Here is a 14217-nt window from a genome sequence, read left to right on the forward strand (position 1 = left end):
TAATAACTGTTTTATATAATGACTGCTTCGTGTAACTTAACTGCTGCTAATGTGAATTTCATGCCTTTCAATTTTAGAATGGAGATATCTACAGAAACCCCCAGCCTCGATGCTTCAGAGAGCACAATAGACCCAGGAATTGCTCTCAGCAGGTGACTGATGCTCGTTTCCTACCTTCTGGTCCCTTTCTACATGTCAGTAACTTGCCCAGTGCAGGTCTCTACTGCTTAATCCTGAACCTGCTATTTCTACTCCCAGAAACGCTGACAAAATAACTTGGAATTTGGATTGTAGCATCTTACTGTACAGACGAAAGTTCTGAAAGCTTAAAGTTTCTGAAGCACAAGAAGCAGATCAGTTGCAACTGATAGACTTCTGCAAAGATCTGTTGTGCCTTCACATTACACAAGAACAACTTTCAACACTTATGGAAGAAAATAATGAATAAAAGCAGCAATATATACTCACAAACTACATGTTCCTCCAACTCTTTGCATGACAGCTAAAAACAGAATCTAGAATAATTGCTACTGTACACTGAATAATTGCTACAGACCCCTGCTCTGACACCCACCCCAAATAAGGGAAAGAAGGGGGACCGAGAAAAGCAGCAGAACCAGACCTGCCATTGATAGACCACCGTAAAAGCCTACTCTTGCTGAACTATTTTATACCATGCCTTTTGCTAGTAATGAAAATCACCAACACGCATCTTTGAGAGCCAGAATAGAACTATTTCTGATTTCAGCACTTTCAGACTTACTCACTGATGCTTGCGCAGTCTTTGTGTATATGACAACATACGCTAAACTTCTAAGTCACTATAGAAGAATGGGCTCAGAGAAGGAACAAAACCCATGGTTTTATTAAAACCAGAAGTATCCAGTGCTTTCAGCTCTTATATTTTGCCAAACAATTTGCACATACAGAAAGCTAACAAGTTTCAAGTGTTCACTCTTAAATAATCTTACCACTGATGACAAACAGTTTTCATTTTAAAAGATGTAAACAATTGCTTGTGCAAATCAACTTTTGACAGACTATGGCTTCATACAATCATCCTCCCTTGCAACATCAGCATCTAAAATTTTCTTCTGCTCCATCTAGTTCACACTATTCTATTGCTCTAGAAATAAGTTAAGACTGTCTTTTCACTGTAAAACATTTTACTGCCCACAACTGAAGATTCTTGGTTCATATTGCAGAAGGCGTCGCCTGAAGAAATTAAGACTTTTCACTGCCTGAGTTTCCACTCCAATAGAAATAAAATTTCTCAGAAGGAGAATTGGTAATAAGCCCAACTTAAACATCAAAATAGTGCTACAGTATGCCTGAAACTAGGAAGTAAAGGAAATCAACAAGACGCAGCACCAAGATGTGTCTTTTACATGTCTGTTAGGTCTGTTTGTAACTGGTGTTCAGGCTAAATGCCGCAAGATTTGTTCTGGGACACAGTGTGCTTTCAGAAGCTGAGGTAAACAAGCAACAAATGCAAACATTCATAAAAACACTAAAAAAAAAAAAAAAAAAAAAAGAAAATCAAATCAATTTGAACAAACTGACTAGCAGTTATAAAAGAAGCATAAGTAAAAAAACCTCAACTTAAGCCTCAAAGTGTTACGTACAAGGTACAGACTTGTACAAATCACAAAAACAAAGTAGATTTTCCAAAAGGTTAACCAAGTTACAATAACCCCGTTTCACAATCATAATTAATCCTACAAGTCTACTGGTTTTGCAGTTGGCAGCAGTTTCACTTTAGATATTGGATTCTTTGGAGAGCCTCTGTAACGAGCTTTTTCTTTTCCTGGAGCACTTCTTATGATTGTAGATTTTTCTGGAGCAAAATCTGGAATATTTACATCTGTATTAACTTTTAAGCAAGACTTCACCGTTTCCTGATTGGTTAGATCTTCTAGAACAGACTTTGATGGATGAACAGTCACTTTCTGTCTGTAGATTCCAGCAGTTCTTACAGAACCATCAGGCTTGTCTAACAGATGCAGATGTCTGCAGCGTGGTTTGGATGTTAAGTCAAGCTGACTATGAGATGTAGAAACTTGGTCAAGTGTACTTTCGCTCTTGAGTGACAAAGCACTGGAATTCTTATTGGGTTTTTCTGTGCAGGAAGAGAGTGCAGAATCACAGCTCAAAGATTTTACAAGTGGTGAACCAACATCACTAACTATACTGAGCTGAGAGCTTATAGGTCTTTTGTTAGCCTCCAATAAGGAGTTAATTCTTCTTACAGACTGCCGGACAGGAGTACGCTGGAATTTAAGAGGTGGTTTAGTTTTGCTTGCAGAACTTGGGTCATTTAATGAAAGCCTGTTAAACCACTGTATGTGGTCAGAAACCTTTCCGTGGTCAGGAACAGTTGATGCCTTACTTAAAGTTTTAGCAGAATTTTCAGCTTGCAAGTATTGGTTGCCCACTTCATTTCCTGGTACAGGCAACTGCAATGCAGGAAGCTGTCCTGTCCCTGGAAGTTTAGCAGTACCTTCTTCTGAACTACAGCATTTTACCGTACCGTTTTCAGCTGTTTGTGAATGCGGTAGCTCTAGTTCCTCTTTTCTTCCAAAGGAACCTAATTTTAAGTCATCTTTTGATGAACTGTTCTGAACAGCCAAATTGTCTTCTTCCTGTGACACAGGTACTGGCCAGAGATCTATCACATTTCTTATATCTGGTTTCTGGACCTGAAGTTCAATCTCAAGAGAAGTTCGGAAGCTTTTTTTCTCCAAAGTTTTCATTTCATCTTTTTTTGGTTGCTGTTTATCAATATCACAGGATTGACACTGCTGGTGGAACAGCTCTCTGGACTCTACCTTTGCTGGACTCTGAGAAACTCCAGCTACCAATTCTTTCTCTGGACTGAGCCCTGTGAGACCCAGAGTTTCCTTTAATGTTTCATCTGTTACACCTGAGAAAGATGACTTTCTATCAGCTCTCAGATGGTGAAGATTACTTCCAGACCCAGAGAAAGCCTGTTTAACTTTCAGTAATGTTTCTGCAGTTGAATTATTTGCTTCTTCACAAAGCTTTAACCTGCTGTCTTGTTGATCTTCAGCTGCAAGTCTGCATTCATCTGGAAGAACCCGTAGCTTTTCAAATACAAAAGCACATTCTGAAGAACTGTTTTCTGGCAGAATTCCCTCATTGCTGCTGATCTCCTGAGAATCTGTAACAGTAGGACTATTCCATGACATTCTGTAAACAGCTTTGTTGTGGCATTTTGGAGTTAACAAGTTTTCTTCTGACTTGCTCACATTCTTTGAACCTTAAAATAAAGATTGGAGGTGTTTAATGACAATGTCTTGCAATTTAAAATGACCATTATAGGAAAACTTTTTGCTAATAAATGTTACTATAGCAGCATTGAATTTAAAGGTGCCATTAAACTCTGTCATTTTAGAGATGTGAATTTCAGTTCTTCTTCAGGATGATCTTTTTTCACATCTCATCATGCTTAACCAGAAGAGAACTAAGATACATTAAAAACAAAAGCTTGTCCTAAACCAATTTTTCCCCCACAGACGCCACTAACATTCACTAGCTTTTAACTTACTTGCTAGAAACATTTTTAATCCAATTATTCTCTATATGAGGTTACTTGTCCTTACGAAAATTTCACCCTCCCACTTATGTTAGATATTTACCTTTCCTAGAGACTTTTTCATTGATACATGGGCTGAAGAGTACACCTCTTTTTGCACATTCAGCTCTGCTTTCCCAATTCTGTTGACCGGCAAGACGCCTTCCAATATTTTCAGCTCTATTACCAACTGCACATCCTGATGCAACATTCTTGGAAGAAAATAAAATAAAAAAAAAAAAATGGAATTCCATTTATAAAGACCACCAGGATAAAGGTATGCAGCAGCTTTTTCCTGGCCATACTTCATCTTTCCTCAGTTCTCTGTAGACCTACACAGAAAGAAGCCTACCTGCAGCAAGGTAGGCTTAACCACTCTCTAAATATAGTGACTGTAAACACAGCCTCTGCAAAATCAGAGGTTCAGAAACGGTCAGAACTACTGATTGCAACTGCATTGGGTTCACTCCAGCTGTCAGATAAGCCCCTATCCATTTGCTTGCTCATTCTATCTCAAGCAGGTCACAAGAGAGAATTAGAATGGGAAAAGAGAAAAAAATACACCATCATAAAACAAACAAAGCCTCACAAAAACTCTCATAAGTGATGCAAAAGCAATTGTTCACCAACAGCAGACTTATGACCAGTCACTTTCTAAGCACTGGCCACTTAGAAAATATTTCACCTCATTTGTATTGCTAAGAGTGACATTATATAGCATGGAATACTGGTCTTTCTGGTCACTTCAAGGTCAGCTGTCACAACTGTGTCCCGTGCCAGCCTCTTGTTCCACGCCAGCCAAACCCAATGCAATGATCACTTACTACTATGGAAACAAACATACAGCTTCTTGCACTAGATAGCAGATCCAGTTGTACTCTTACCCCACCATTCACAATCAAATCCTTCCAGCTAGTGAAAAGCAGAGCCCAAGACTTCTGATTAAAGTTTGCACTGTAATAAAAGCAGCATACTTACCACATCCCTACTGCTTTTCCCCAAACCAAACTTCAAGCGTAATGACCTACGAACCATTTCTTTTCGGCTAATCTTTGGAGAAAAGCAACCTGTTTTTCCTGATTCAGCCCTGGGAAGACAAAGAAGTGACACTGAAAACTCTTTAGGAGGGCAATGACAACATTCTTACACTTCTTTCCTCTGCTTTGATGACTTCTATTGCCCTCACATCAAGCTTTTTTAGTAGGCGCAGAAAGGTTCCCTTTGAAGCCACTATGATACTTTTTTTTTTTTTTAATAAATATTTTGAACTAGATTTTACTGCCTATGATTTTGAAAAATACTATAAAAGTCTGTTGTGTTTTTTTAAAAAAATCATTTTAAAAACTGAATGAGGTTTTTAACCTCCTCCACACAGTCAAGGAAGTTAGATCAATTTGAGAATTAAGGTTAATCACCTGTACAACTTTTTGCTTGCAAGTCTTTTACTTCTTCTGTTCCCTGTGCTAGACAAACGATTTTCACCACATGTTGAAGGAGATAACGAAGCCTGAGGTGACTCAAGAGACACACTAGGGCTTGCTTCAAACTGAACTGCAGGAACAAAATACATGATCTTAGAATAATTAAGTTTTCAAATAGATACTTAACAGATAACATAGCACAGAAAAAGAGTCTTAGTAGACAGACAATTTACTTATTTTCTGCAGTGATGACTTGAAGTTACTTTGACTTCCATTTTGTTTAATGTTAAATGGGGCTGTTGCTTGAAGCATTCATAGAAGAATTGAGTTGTAATAAAATGCGCACTACAGAAAAACAACCACTTCAAGCAGCAAAGGGAAATAATTAAGGCACTGTATTTACCTGATGCTGGTGTGGAGTTGCTGTTAAAAATACTGCTTGGTAACAGCTCAAAACCAAAACCGTGCTTAAAAGATCTTCTCTTCTTGCTGGACAAGCCCTGAGAGCAATCAGCTGGAAGCTTACGCTTAATACTTGGAGTAAGAACCACTGGAGTCAGAGATGAAAGGACTGAAAATAACAAAACCAAAATTTTTTCAACAACAGCTTGAAAGGGTAAGAGTTTACTACTAGAACACAGCATTGTTCTTTACCCCAGAAGTTGCTGTAAAAACTTGAAGTGCATGCATTTTGAACAGGCGGAAGCAGTCAGTATAGCTAAGTTGGTTCCATTTTGTTTTTTGGGGGGATTTTTGTTTAGTTGTTTTTTTTGCTTGGTTGTTTTCTTTGCAAGCTAGTGTACCAGAAGTACCAGAGCGTACCAGAAAGGAAAATCCAAAGCCACATATTAATAATGTAGGCAGTACAAAAAAAAAAAAAAGCACAGTCATTTTCCTGTAAGTTAAGAAGGACTAAAATTGAAGGAAGTCCTTCAATTTTCAAGTCAGAATAAAATGCTACTGAAGCCTTAACGCAAGTTAGATGAAAAGCATAAAGTACTCATACTAGAACCAGCCCACTGCTGCAATAGCTAAACTACATGCAGTATCTTGAACAGAAATCTATCTATATTCATAGTTTTACACAACTGAAGCAATCATTTCTCTTTAGTTATAATTCTTGAGCTGCACTGTGGGATGTAGCATACAAATCCAGGAGATGCTGCATGCGCTCTATTTAGCACAAATACACCAATACCTACCGCTTCTGTCTTGCTGAGGTGTAGTGGAGGGTGTTCTGTTAGATTTAAATTTATTCAATGCTCCACTAACAATATCTGAAATGCAAGACACACCGAGCAATCAAATTTAAATATGAAATTTGTCTTGCTCTATTTTCAACTGAAATTTATATCTCTGAAAGAATGCAAGTTAAAACAAATCAGTTAAATGGCTGTTTTACATACAGGAACCCGCAGCCTAGATCTTATCAACATACTTACATTGCTTTCGCAATGGCAGAAAAATTCTGCTTAGGAAAAAAAAAAATACACAAAGAATTCTACTGAATGTTATACAGATCTATGGCTTCCAATTTCTTGATTTGTTATAGGTACACTCAGAAGGTATTCATTCAAGACTTTCTCACAGAACTCACTAAGCAATTCTCTTGTACCTGAGAAGAGGTTTGCACTTTGATCCAAGGCCCAAATAACAGAATGAAATTTTGGTCTTGCAAAGAATTAATACACAACTTTTGTTTTTTAATAAAGGCAAAATGAATCCCAGTAGAATACACATGAGCTTTTACCTTTTTTCCTGCTTCCAAGAGTGTAAAACAGAAGCATTTTTATTAAGCGCTCCTGCAACCTACAGCTGCATTTCTACGTGTTCCTTGCAAAGCTCAGCAAACTGTAATGCTGCAGTGGGAGAGCTATGGTGACAGGTAGCTGTCAGGCAGTTTTCAGATCTCAGATTTGGATAAGTGTACACTGAAATGTAGTAATATTATGTTTTATCACATCTGGAGAAGACAGATGTTGCATATTACCAGAACCTATTCTACAGAATGTTTTAACAAATTCTAACTACTTCTCCTCAAAATTTGAACATTCACAAACATTTCTCACTTTGTAACTTGGGTGACATCCCTTCTTCAAAAAATATTACACAAAAGCACGCCTTGGCTAAACATACACAGCAACAAAGCATTAAAGTCAATTGTTGTCAGGTTAAATATTCCAAGCATTAGCTAAACATACACTCATTTTTATAACAGTACATATAAGATCCATATTATAGTTACAATTAAATTGTGTAGTTCTCGTAATTCTAATGACCAATGTAGCTTCTTAGTTTCAAGGTAAGAAACACTACATCATTTTAAAGAAAAAAATGAAATACAAGTCTCAGTGAAATTCTCCTCATCCTTACCTTTTTAAACCAATAGAAAACCACTTTCTTATCCACCTAGGTATAGAAATGGTTAAACCAAGAGCTTTTAGAAATGCGCAGACTCACCGAACTGTATTTAAATCTCTTCTATTAAAGCTGCGTTATCTGAAAATAAAATAATCAACTAAACTAGCTCAGCAGGAGTTGTTTCAATTTCAAGTCTCATTGAAATCAATGCTTCCCAATATAAAGATTTGCTTTCCTACATTAAATATTTCAGAACTCAGTAATAATGAACTGTATTCACATAAAACACGTTGGAAAGTACTTTGAAATTAATAAAGCGGATGAAGAAAATCTGCACATATGCAATATATGCCAAGTCTATGGTGCATTTCCCTAAACACTCATGATCCTACATACACAAGACACACAACTGTGACAATGTCCAGTATATCACATCTGACTCCAAGTTTCCAACTTACATAGAAATACTGTGCTTTCAAAAGTCTAATCCGCCCAGGGTCAGCATATCTGAAGCTGCAAAAAACCCATTTCAGTGGCTAAACCTTTCACACAACATACTTACCCCCAACGCTTCGGTGCCTCCTCCTCTTACATTCACTGGGAGATTCATTTTCACTGTCTTCATAGCCCCTCAATGAGGGAGTAGACTGAAAGGCATCAACACCTAACATTGCAGGAATCTTTTCCAAGATAAACTCTGGTACCTGTCCTGAATTTATTAAGAAATATTTTTAAAAATTATTTTAAAATTTGAAAAAGTTACATACAAGTAAGTACAAGATAACTTAATAAACATGTATCACTTACCAATTTCTTCTGCGTGATCAATGAATGTCTGCACCACAGCAGCCTGCAAACGAATTTTTTTTTCTGTACTGGTTGACAACTTTTCATTTTCATTCGAATGCAAGAGGTTGGGAGCAAAAATCACTGCCAGGTTGCCACTATCCATTCTGTTTTCATTAGATCTTAAAAAAAAAAAAATAGAGTGCACTTTTTAATGCAAATTATCAGGACATAAGCAGCAGAGAGAGAAAGAGGGAGAGAAGGGCAAGCAACAAACACTGTTGAAAAAAAAAAAAAAAAATGGAGCCACTCATTTGTGTGCTCACATACCAAGATTAGTGGGTATGCTTATGCAACCTAGGCATAGCAATTGTACTTGTTGAACTCAGTATGTTATAGCTGCCCATCAGTTTTTGGAAATGCAAGGTATGAGATTACGTTAGTTTAAAGTTGCTCCTCAACTTTCTGAAGGATAAACACAGCTATGAAAGACTAAGATAAATTCCAGCATAAGAAGGTTTTGTAAGAAAGCCCTTTAGATTTAGGAAGGAAAAGACTGTGCCAGAATTATAGTAAATGGCTGCAAGTAAGAAAGTTTTCAAGTCAAAACCAAACACAGGAAGTATGCCTGAAAAGGGAAGTTCACTGAATTTAGGAATATTTACAGTCACTGCTTTACATTACACTGACCTTAAGGACACAGTTCTCAGAAAGTTGAAGAAGTATCTCAGCGCTTCGATTGTTCTGTCAGTCATTAAGCACGAAAGCAACATAGTTGCAGCTTTCTTCCCCTTTGCTAGCTGCTGAGCTTTGAGAAGGCCATCTTGTAGATGAGGTGGAAGGATTGGTTCTGGCAGCTCTCTAAAGAACTGCTTAAGAAGCCCTGCAACGTCACACGGTAGTGCAGCTGAGAGGCAGTTTTCACCTTGATCCAGCTTACTCTGAAATTGTTCAGAAGAAACATGGTTTTAAGTATTCAGTATACTGCCAGATTTTAAGATCATGCATTAATTCTGTAGGCCGCACCAGCCTTATATATTTTTTTTGTTTATTTATTTATTTTAACCCACCTACACTATAAAGAGATACAGATTATGCTATCAGACAAGAAGCTTTTATTTATTGGTTCTCCACTGTTCACATACTTCTGGGGAGAACATCACTAAATCCCATCACAGTGTCCAGCATCTATACCTGCTAACAACTTTGGTCAGGCACAAGCTTCTTCTGCTAATCTGGGAAGATGAACAATCTATTGAGACATAAGTAAAGAAAGAAAGAAAAAAAAAAAGCTTTAGAGAATACCTTTAATGCTTTTAAACGAACCAGAGATCCAGACTTTCTAAAGAGTCCTTCGGTATGAACATGCTCTTCCAGATATTCACAGGCATCAACAAGAAAGCTAAGGACAGAACAGTAGTATACTTCTGAACGTCAGAATATATTTTTCAGAGAAAAGGCACTTTATGACAAATAGATAAAACATAATGCATAGGACTGTTTCCCCATGACAGTAAGTGTAGAGACATTCAACAAGGGCAGCCAAGGCTCTGATATCCCCATCTAAGTACTACTTCCCTCCTCTCCCAAGTGGAGCTGTTCCTATTCCCCCACACTCTTTAACAAATCTGGATTATACCTCCTCCAACATAATTACATATATCATAATTATAGAGCGACCAAATAAGTGTAATTCTAAATAACATCAATTTACCTGGGAATATATCCATATTCTGGCACCAGAGATTGTGGCAGCGCATAAAAAGATGTTCCAAAGACTTTACTCTAAAATAAAACAAACTCAGTGTTATGCAAAGTTGATGGGCTTGTTAACAAGTTATCACAGAAACATATGTATTCCACAAATAGAAGGATAGTTTAGACAAAAAAGAAAATCTTTCAGAGGATACAAATAAGAAGTATATTCAGGAAAAGCTCCATCAGCTGTAAATGTTAGAGCCTGTGTTGATTCTAGTTGCAGCTAACACCCCAGGTTACCGTAAAATAATATACAGGATTTTTTGCAGCAAGTTTTGCTTATTTTTAGTTTGAAAAGAATCCGTTTTCTTGTAAGACCACAAAGTTGGCAAGGGTAATTACTAACAGACTCTTCCAGAATCTCACCTTTTTCAAATTGCTCAAGTCAAATTTCCCTTTAAAAATATACAAAATAAACAAAACAACCAACCAACACAACAACTTGGAATAACAACTTCCTTAAAAGAAACTTTCTCTTCATTTGAGGCACTCAAGACTGCTCTTTCAGTGAGGGTTAATCTTAATCCAACAGTCGAGAGAACTTTTCTGAGCTCTTGGGTTTAGTATGCATACTTAAGAAACCATTATAAAATTATCACCTCGTAACAAGACAGAGTATTTGTTACACAGTAGAAAGCATGCAATCTCTTCAGTCATATTACCAGAATACACCTGCAGTATTCACTTTTTTTCTTTTTTTTTGTTGGTTTTAAATGTTTATCTGAGGTAACTACAAAGTTGTTACATTAAATTGTGAGCTTCTATAACTGAAACAACTTATATTTTTGTTTACTCTACCTCTTTTCTACTTAAAATTACAGAAAACACAAGCTCACCCCAACCCAAAAGGATCACTGTCATTCTCAACTTATACTTCTATTTTCAGAAATGAATGCAGACTCTCAGTTATCTATGCCTGAAATTCAAAGTGCTGACTACATAGGGAAAATAGTTAATAACTAACCCTACAGGCCACCTTTGGCCTATCTGTCCTACAGAGAACAAACATCACCTGATAGATAAGCTGCAAAAAATGCTTCTGTTGTTGCAATCTATGTAGCTACCATAAACACAAAAAGAAAATTAACTCCAAGATAAAAATCTATTTCTGTGTTTACAAAATGATGTAATAGAGAATTCTGGCATCTTGCAATTCAGTACTTAAAATTTGTAACCAATATCTGGACAGTCTGATCCAGTGGGTAGCAACCCTGCAGTGGGTTGGAACTGGGTGGTCTTTGAGGACCCCTCCAACCCAGGCCATTCTATAGTTCCATGACATCACTTGTTTTACTAGGCTTTGGTTGTCAAATCAAAAGCCATGCTTTATTATAAGAACTGAATTGAAACTACGCCTGTTTCCTTGCAATAGGAGATACAAGGCAAAACAAATGTTATTCTCTACCACCTCCTACCTTGCTCATTTATTACTTAATAATAATTTTCTTCCCCCTATAATACTTAAACTCTATAAGCATACATCAATACATGTTCAGTCTTTATAACCTCTTCTTCCAATACTAAGAAAAAAAAAAGCTAGATCCGTTACATTGACTTTGAAAAGGGGGAGGAAGTTCATTTTGGCTTTACTCTTCCTCTCTCCTTTTCCACATACCCCAACCCAAGCACGTAATTTTGCAATATCTTCAGCTGACTTTGACCACAGGTTACTGCAGAATTTCATAGTATCCTTAAAGGAAATAGTGCTACAGAAAGCTGACACTGTTAGTGCTACACTACTTGCACGGGGATCTTATTTAGGGTTTGGGTAGTGATGACTGCTTCCCTGATATGAAAAATAGATTTTAGGAGATTAATGTTCTGAATCAGACCAGGAGATTGATGTTTTGAATTAGACTTCTGTGGTGCTCAGATCGCTCTCTACTGAGACAACTTACGTTTTAACTCAGAAGTACCAAGACAGAAAATTCTTTCAACGATTTTGCAGTAGGCATTGAAGGTAACAGGATGGATTGAATTCCTCAGAGTGCAGGCAGAGGAAGGATAGACCTGCACCAAAACACCCATTGGCACGGGTGTTTTGTTTTTGTTTTCTAAGAAGTCAACTTTAAGAAAAAAAGCAAAGCTTTTGGAAACCACGTAATACCTACGTACTCCAGCAAACGGCACGGCGATTAAGCTTTCACTTTCACAGCGAGTGACGCTAAGGTGAGCGAAACGGGGGAACCTGCGGAGCTGCTGCACGGCCCAGGGGCACGCAGCAGGCCCTCAGAAGCACGCGTGCCGGCGGGCACGGCAAGCGCGTTAACCGCGGGCACAGCGACAGCAGGCGACAGCAGCCGTCAGCCGCCCCTCAGCCCCCGATCACCCGGGCTCCGCGGGAGCGGTCCGAGGCGGCACCGCGCAGCACCCACCAAGCCCTCTCGTGACCGCCGCCACGTTCCGTCTCCTACCTCTGCGGCCGCCGCGGGCTGCTTCGCCGCCGCCAAGCAGGCCCCGCTCTTCACCTTGATCCCGTAGGAAGCGCGCAGCTCCTGCAGCACCACTAGCCGCAGCAGGCCGCGCCGCTGCTCCGCCATCCCCGCGCCCACCGCCCCTCAGGTCCCGCACGACACCATAACCCCAAAGACTGTCCGCCGCAGCCTGGCTCAAACCCAGCGCCAACCCCGTCCTCGCCTCCCATTGGCCGCCTCCCGTTCGAATTTAGGCCCCCGCCGCCCAACGGCCGGGCAGGGCTGGCCCCGCAGCGCCTGCTTTCCTCGTGGCCTCTCTGCCTCGCGCAGCGCCGCTTTCAGGCGATCGCGCTGGCCGCCTAAGGAGCCATCCTCGCCGCGGGACGGCCGTTGCCTCAGCGCCCGCACGGTGGCGCTGTCACCCGCGGCTCCCGGCCCCCGGACGCAGGAGCGTTACGGTTCTCTTTGCTTCCTCTCGCTGAGTTGGCATGTTTTCGAATAAATTTCGGTTAAAATACCAAAATAATAAACCATAGCACTTTTGTTTAAACCGAATTCTCAGGAAAGGAAGGCACGGTATCAATCTTGATTATAACGGCGCTGTAAATAGGAAGGTCCCTCATACCTTCAGCCACTGACGCCTTTTTCCTGAGTTAACTGTGCTCGTTTTATGTGGTGAGAGCCGCAGTTCACCCCAGGGTGTAAGTGGCAGTTGAAACATAATGGCAGTTTAACCACCATCCCCAGCCTTGTTTGTGCTTTTCCAGACTGGGGTTTGCCTACCTGTTCATCACTGCGTCCTCCTACACCTCCCCGGCTGTGCTCTTGGGGCTTTACTCTGTATTGTTATTGCAAACATCTGGAACTTTAAAATTCTTATTTCTAAGGTAGCTCTTGAACTGTTAATAACAGTTAACAGATGAGCAAAAGTAATAGTTGCTGTAAATATGATCTTAGTGCAGATTTACTGTGTTATTATCTGTGCTGACATTCGTATCATATGAAAATACAAAACTCAAATCCTGAAGTATCACTGAAAAGAAGTACAAGAGTAAAAATAGTAGACAGATAAACAGTAGACTAATTTTAAGGTTGCTTTAGTGAGGCGTATGCAATAGAAAGCAGTCTCATGGACTTCTAACTGGCCTGAGTAAGAATCAGGTAACTGAGTAAAACAGCCCCAGCCTAAGCTGTAGAACACAATTTAGTTTAAGCAATCACGATACAACTTGGCTTTCTGTAGTAATGCCAAATTACACAAGAGGGAGCTGTGATCTGCTAAATATTTTAAAACTCATAGTCTTTTTTATTCAGAATTCACATTGAAGAAACCATGATGGTAGCATATTCTGTTTGGTGTTTTTTATTTTTCTAAAAAGCGATGGAGATCTTCATGCTTTTTCCATTAGATATTTAAATATACAATACTATGGATTTTGTCAAAAGCATTTATCAAGTATTGTAATATCCTTTAGGTGACTATTTCAAAACATTTCTGCTTTATTTACACGTAGGGACTGAGGAAAAAAAAATGCTTCGCAAATAAGAAATAGGCATCTAATTTATGAACCAGTTCTAGCATCTCAACTCAAATCTATTACACTCTTTCAAAAACAAACTGGAAAAAAAAATCTATTTGGCCCTATTTTTAACCTATAGAAATGTCTAAGAATTGACATACCCAGCTTTTTAAGGAATTCTAGTTTTTAAGGTCTGTGGTGAAAAGCCAATCCTGAATGATGTTTATGGCAAAAATCTGTTTTCTCATCAAGGGGGTGAGGTTTACATTCATTTTCATACAAAACGTGCCTGAGGGCTGTCTGAAAGTAATACCCCCTATTTTATTATGTTGGCCTATGACATCAGAGGCGGGAGTGGAGAT

The 14217-nt window shown here is 38.9% G+C and overlaps 1 protein-coding gene across 1 annotated transcript; it reads right to left on the minus strand.

The window, feature by feature from the left end:
• Positions 1-1718: 1718 nt before the first annotated feature.
• ARHGAP11A (Rho GTPase activating protein 11A) lies at positions 1719-12461 on the minus strand (the record flags this gene model as incomplete). The annotated part of the gene is made up of 11 exons (XM_079537892.1): positions 1719-3280; positions 3660-3807; positions 4574-4682; positions 5011-5146; positions 5420-5587; positions 7940-8086; positions 8185-8345; positions 8848-9104; positions 9469-9565; positions 9878-9948; positions 12336-12461. The coding sequence occupies 11 exons, from the start codon at positions 12459-12461 to the stop codon at positions 1719-1721; spliced, it is 2982 nt and encodes a 993-aa protein (XP_079394018.1).
• Positions 12462-14217: the final 1756 nt, after the last annotated feature.

Source organism: Tetrao urogallus (genome assembly GCF_951394365.1).
Source record: "Tetrao urogallus genome assembly, chromosome: 6".
Lineage (NCBI taxonomy): Eukaryota > Metazoa > Chordata > Aves > Galliformes > Phasianidae > Tetrao > Tetrao urogallus.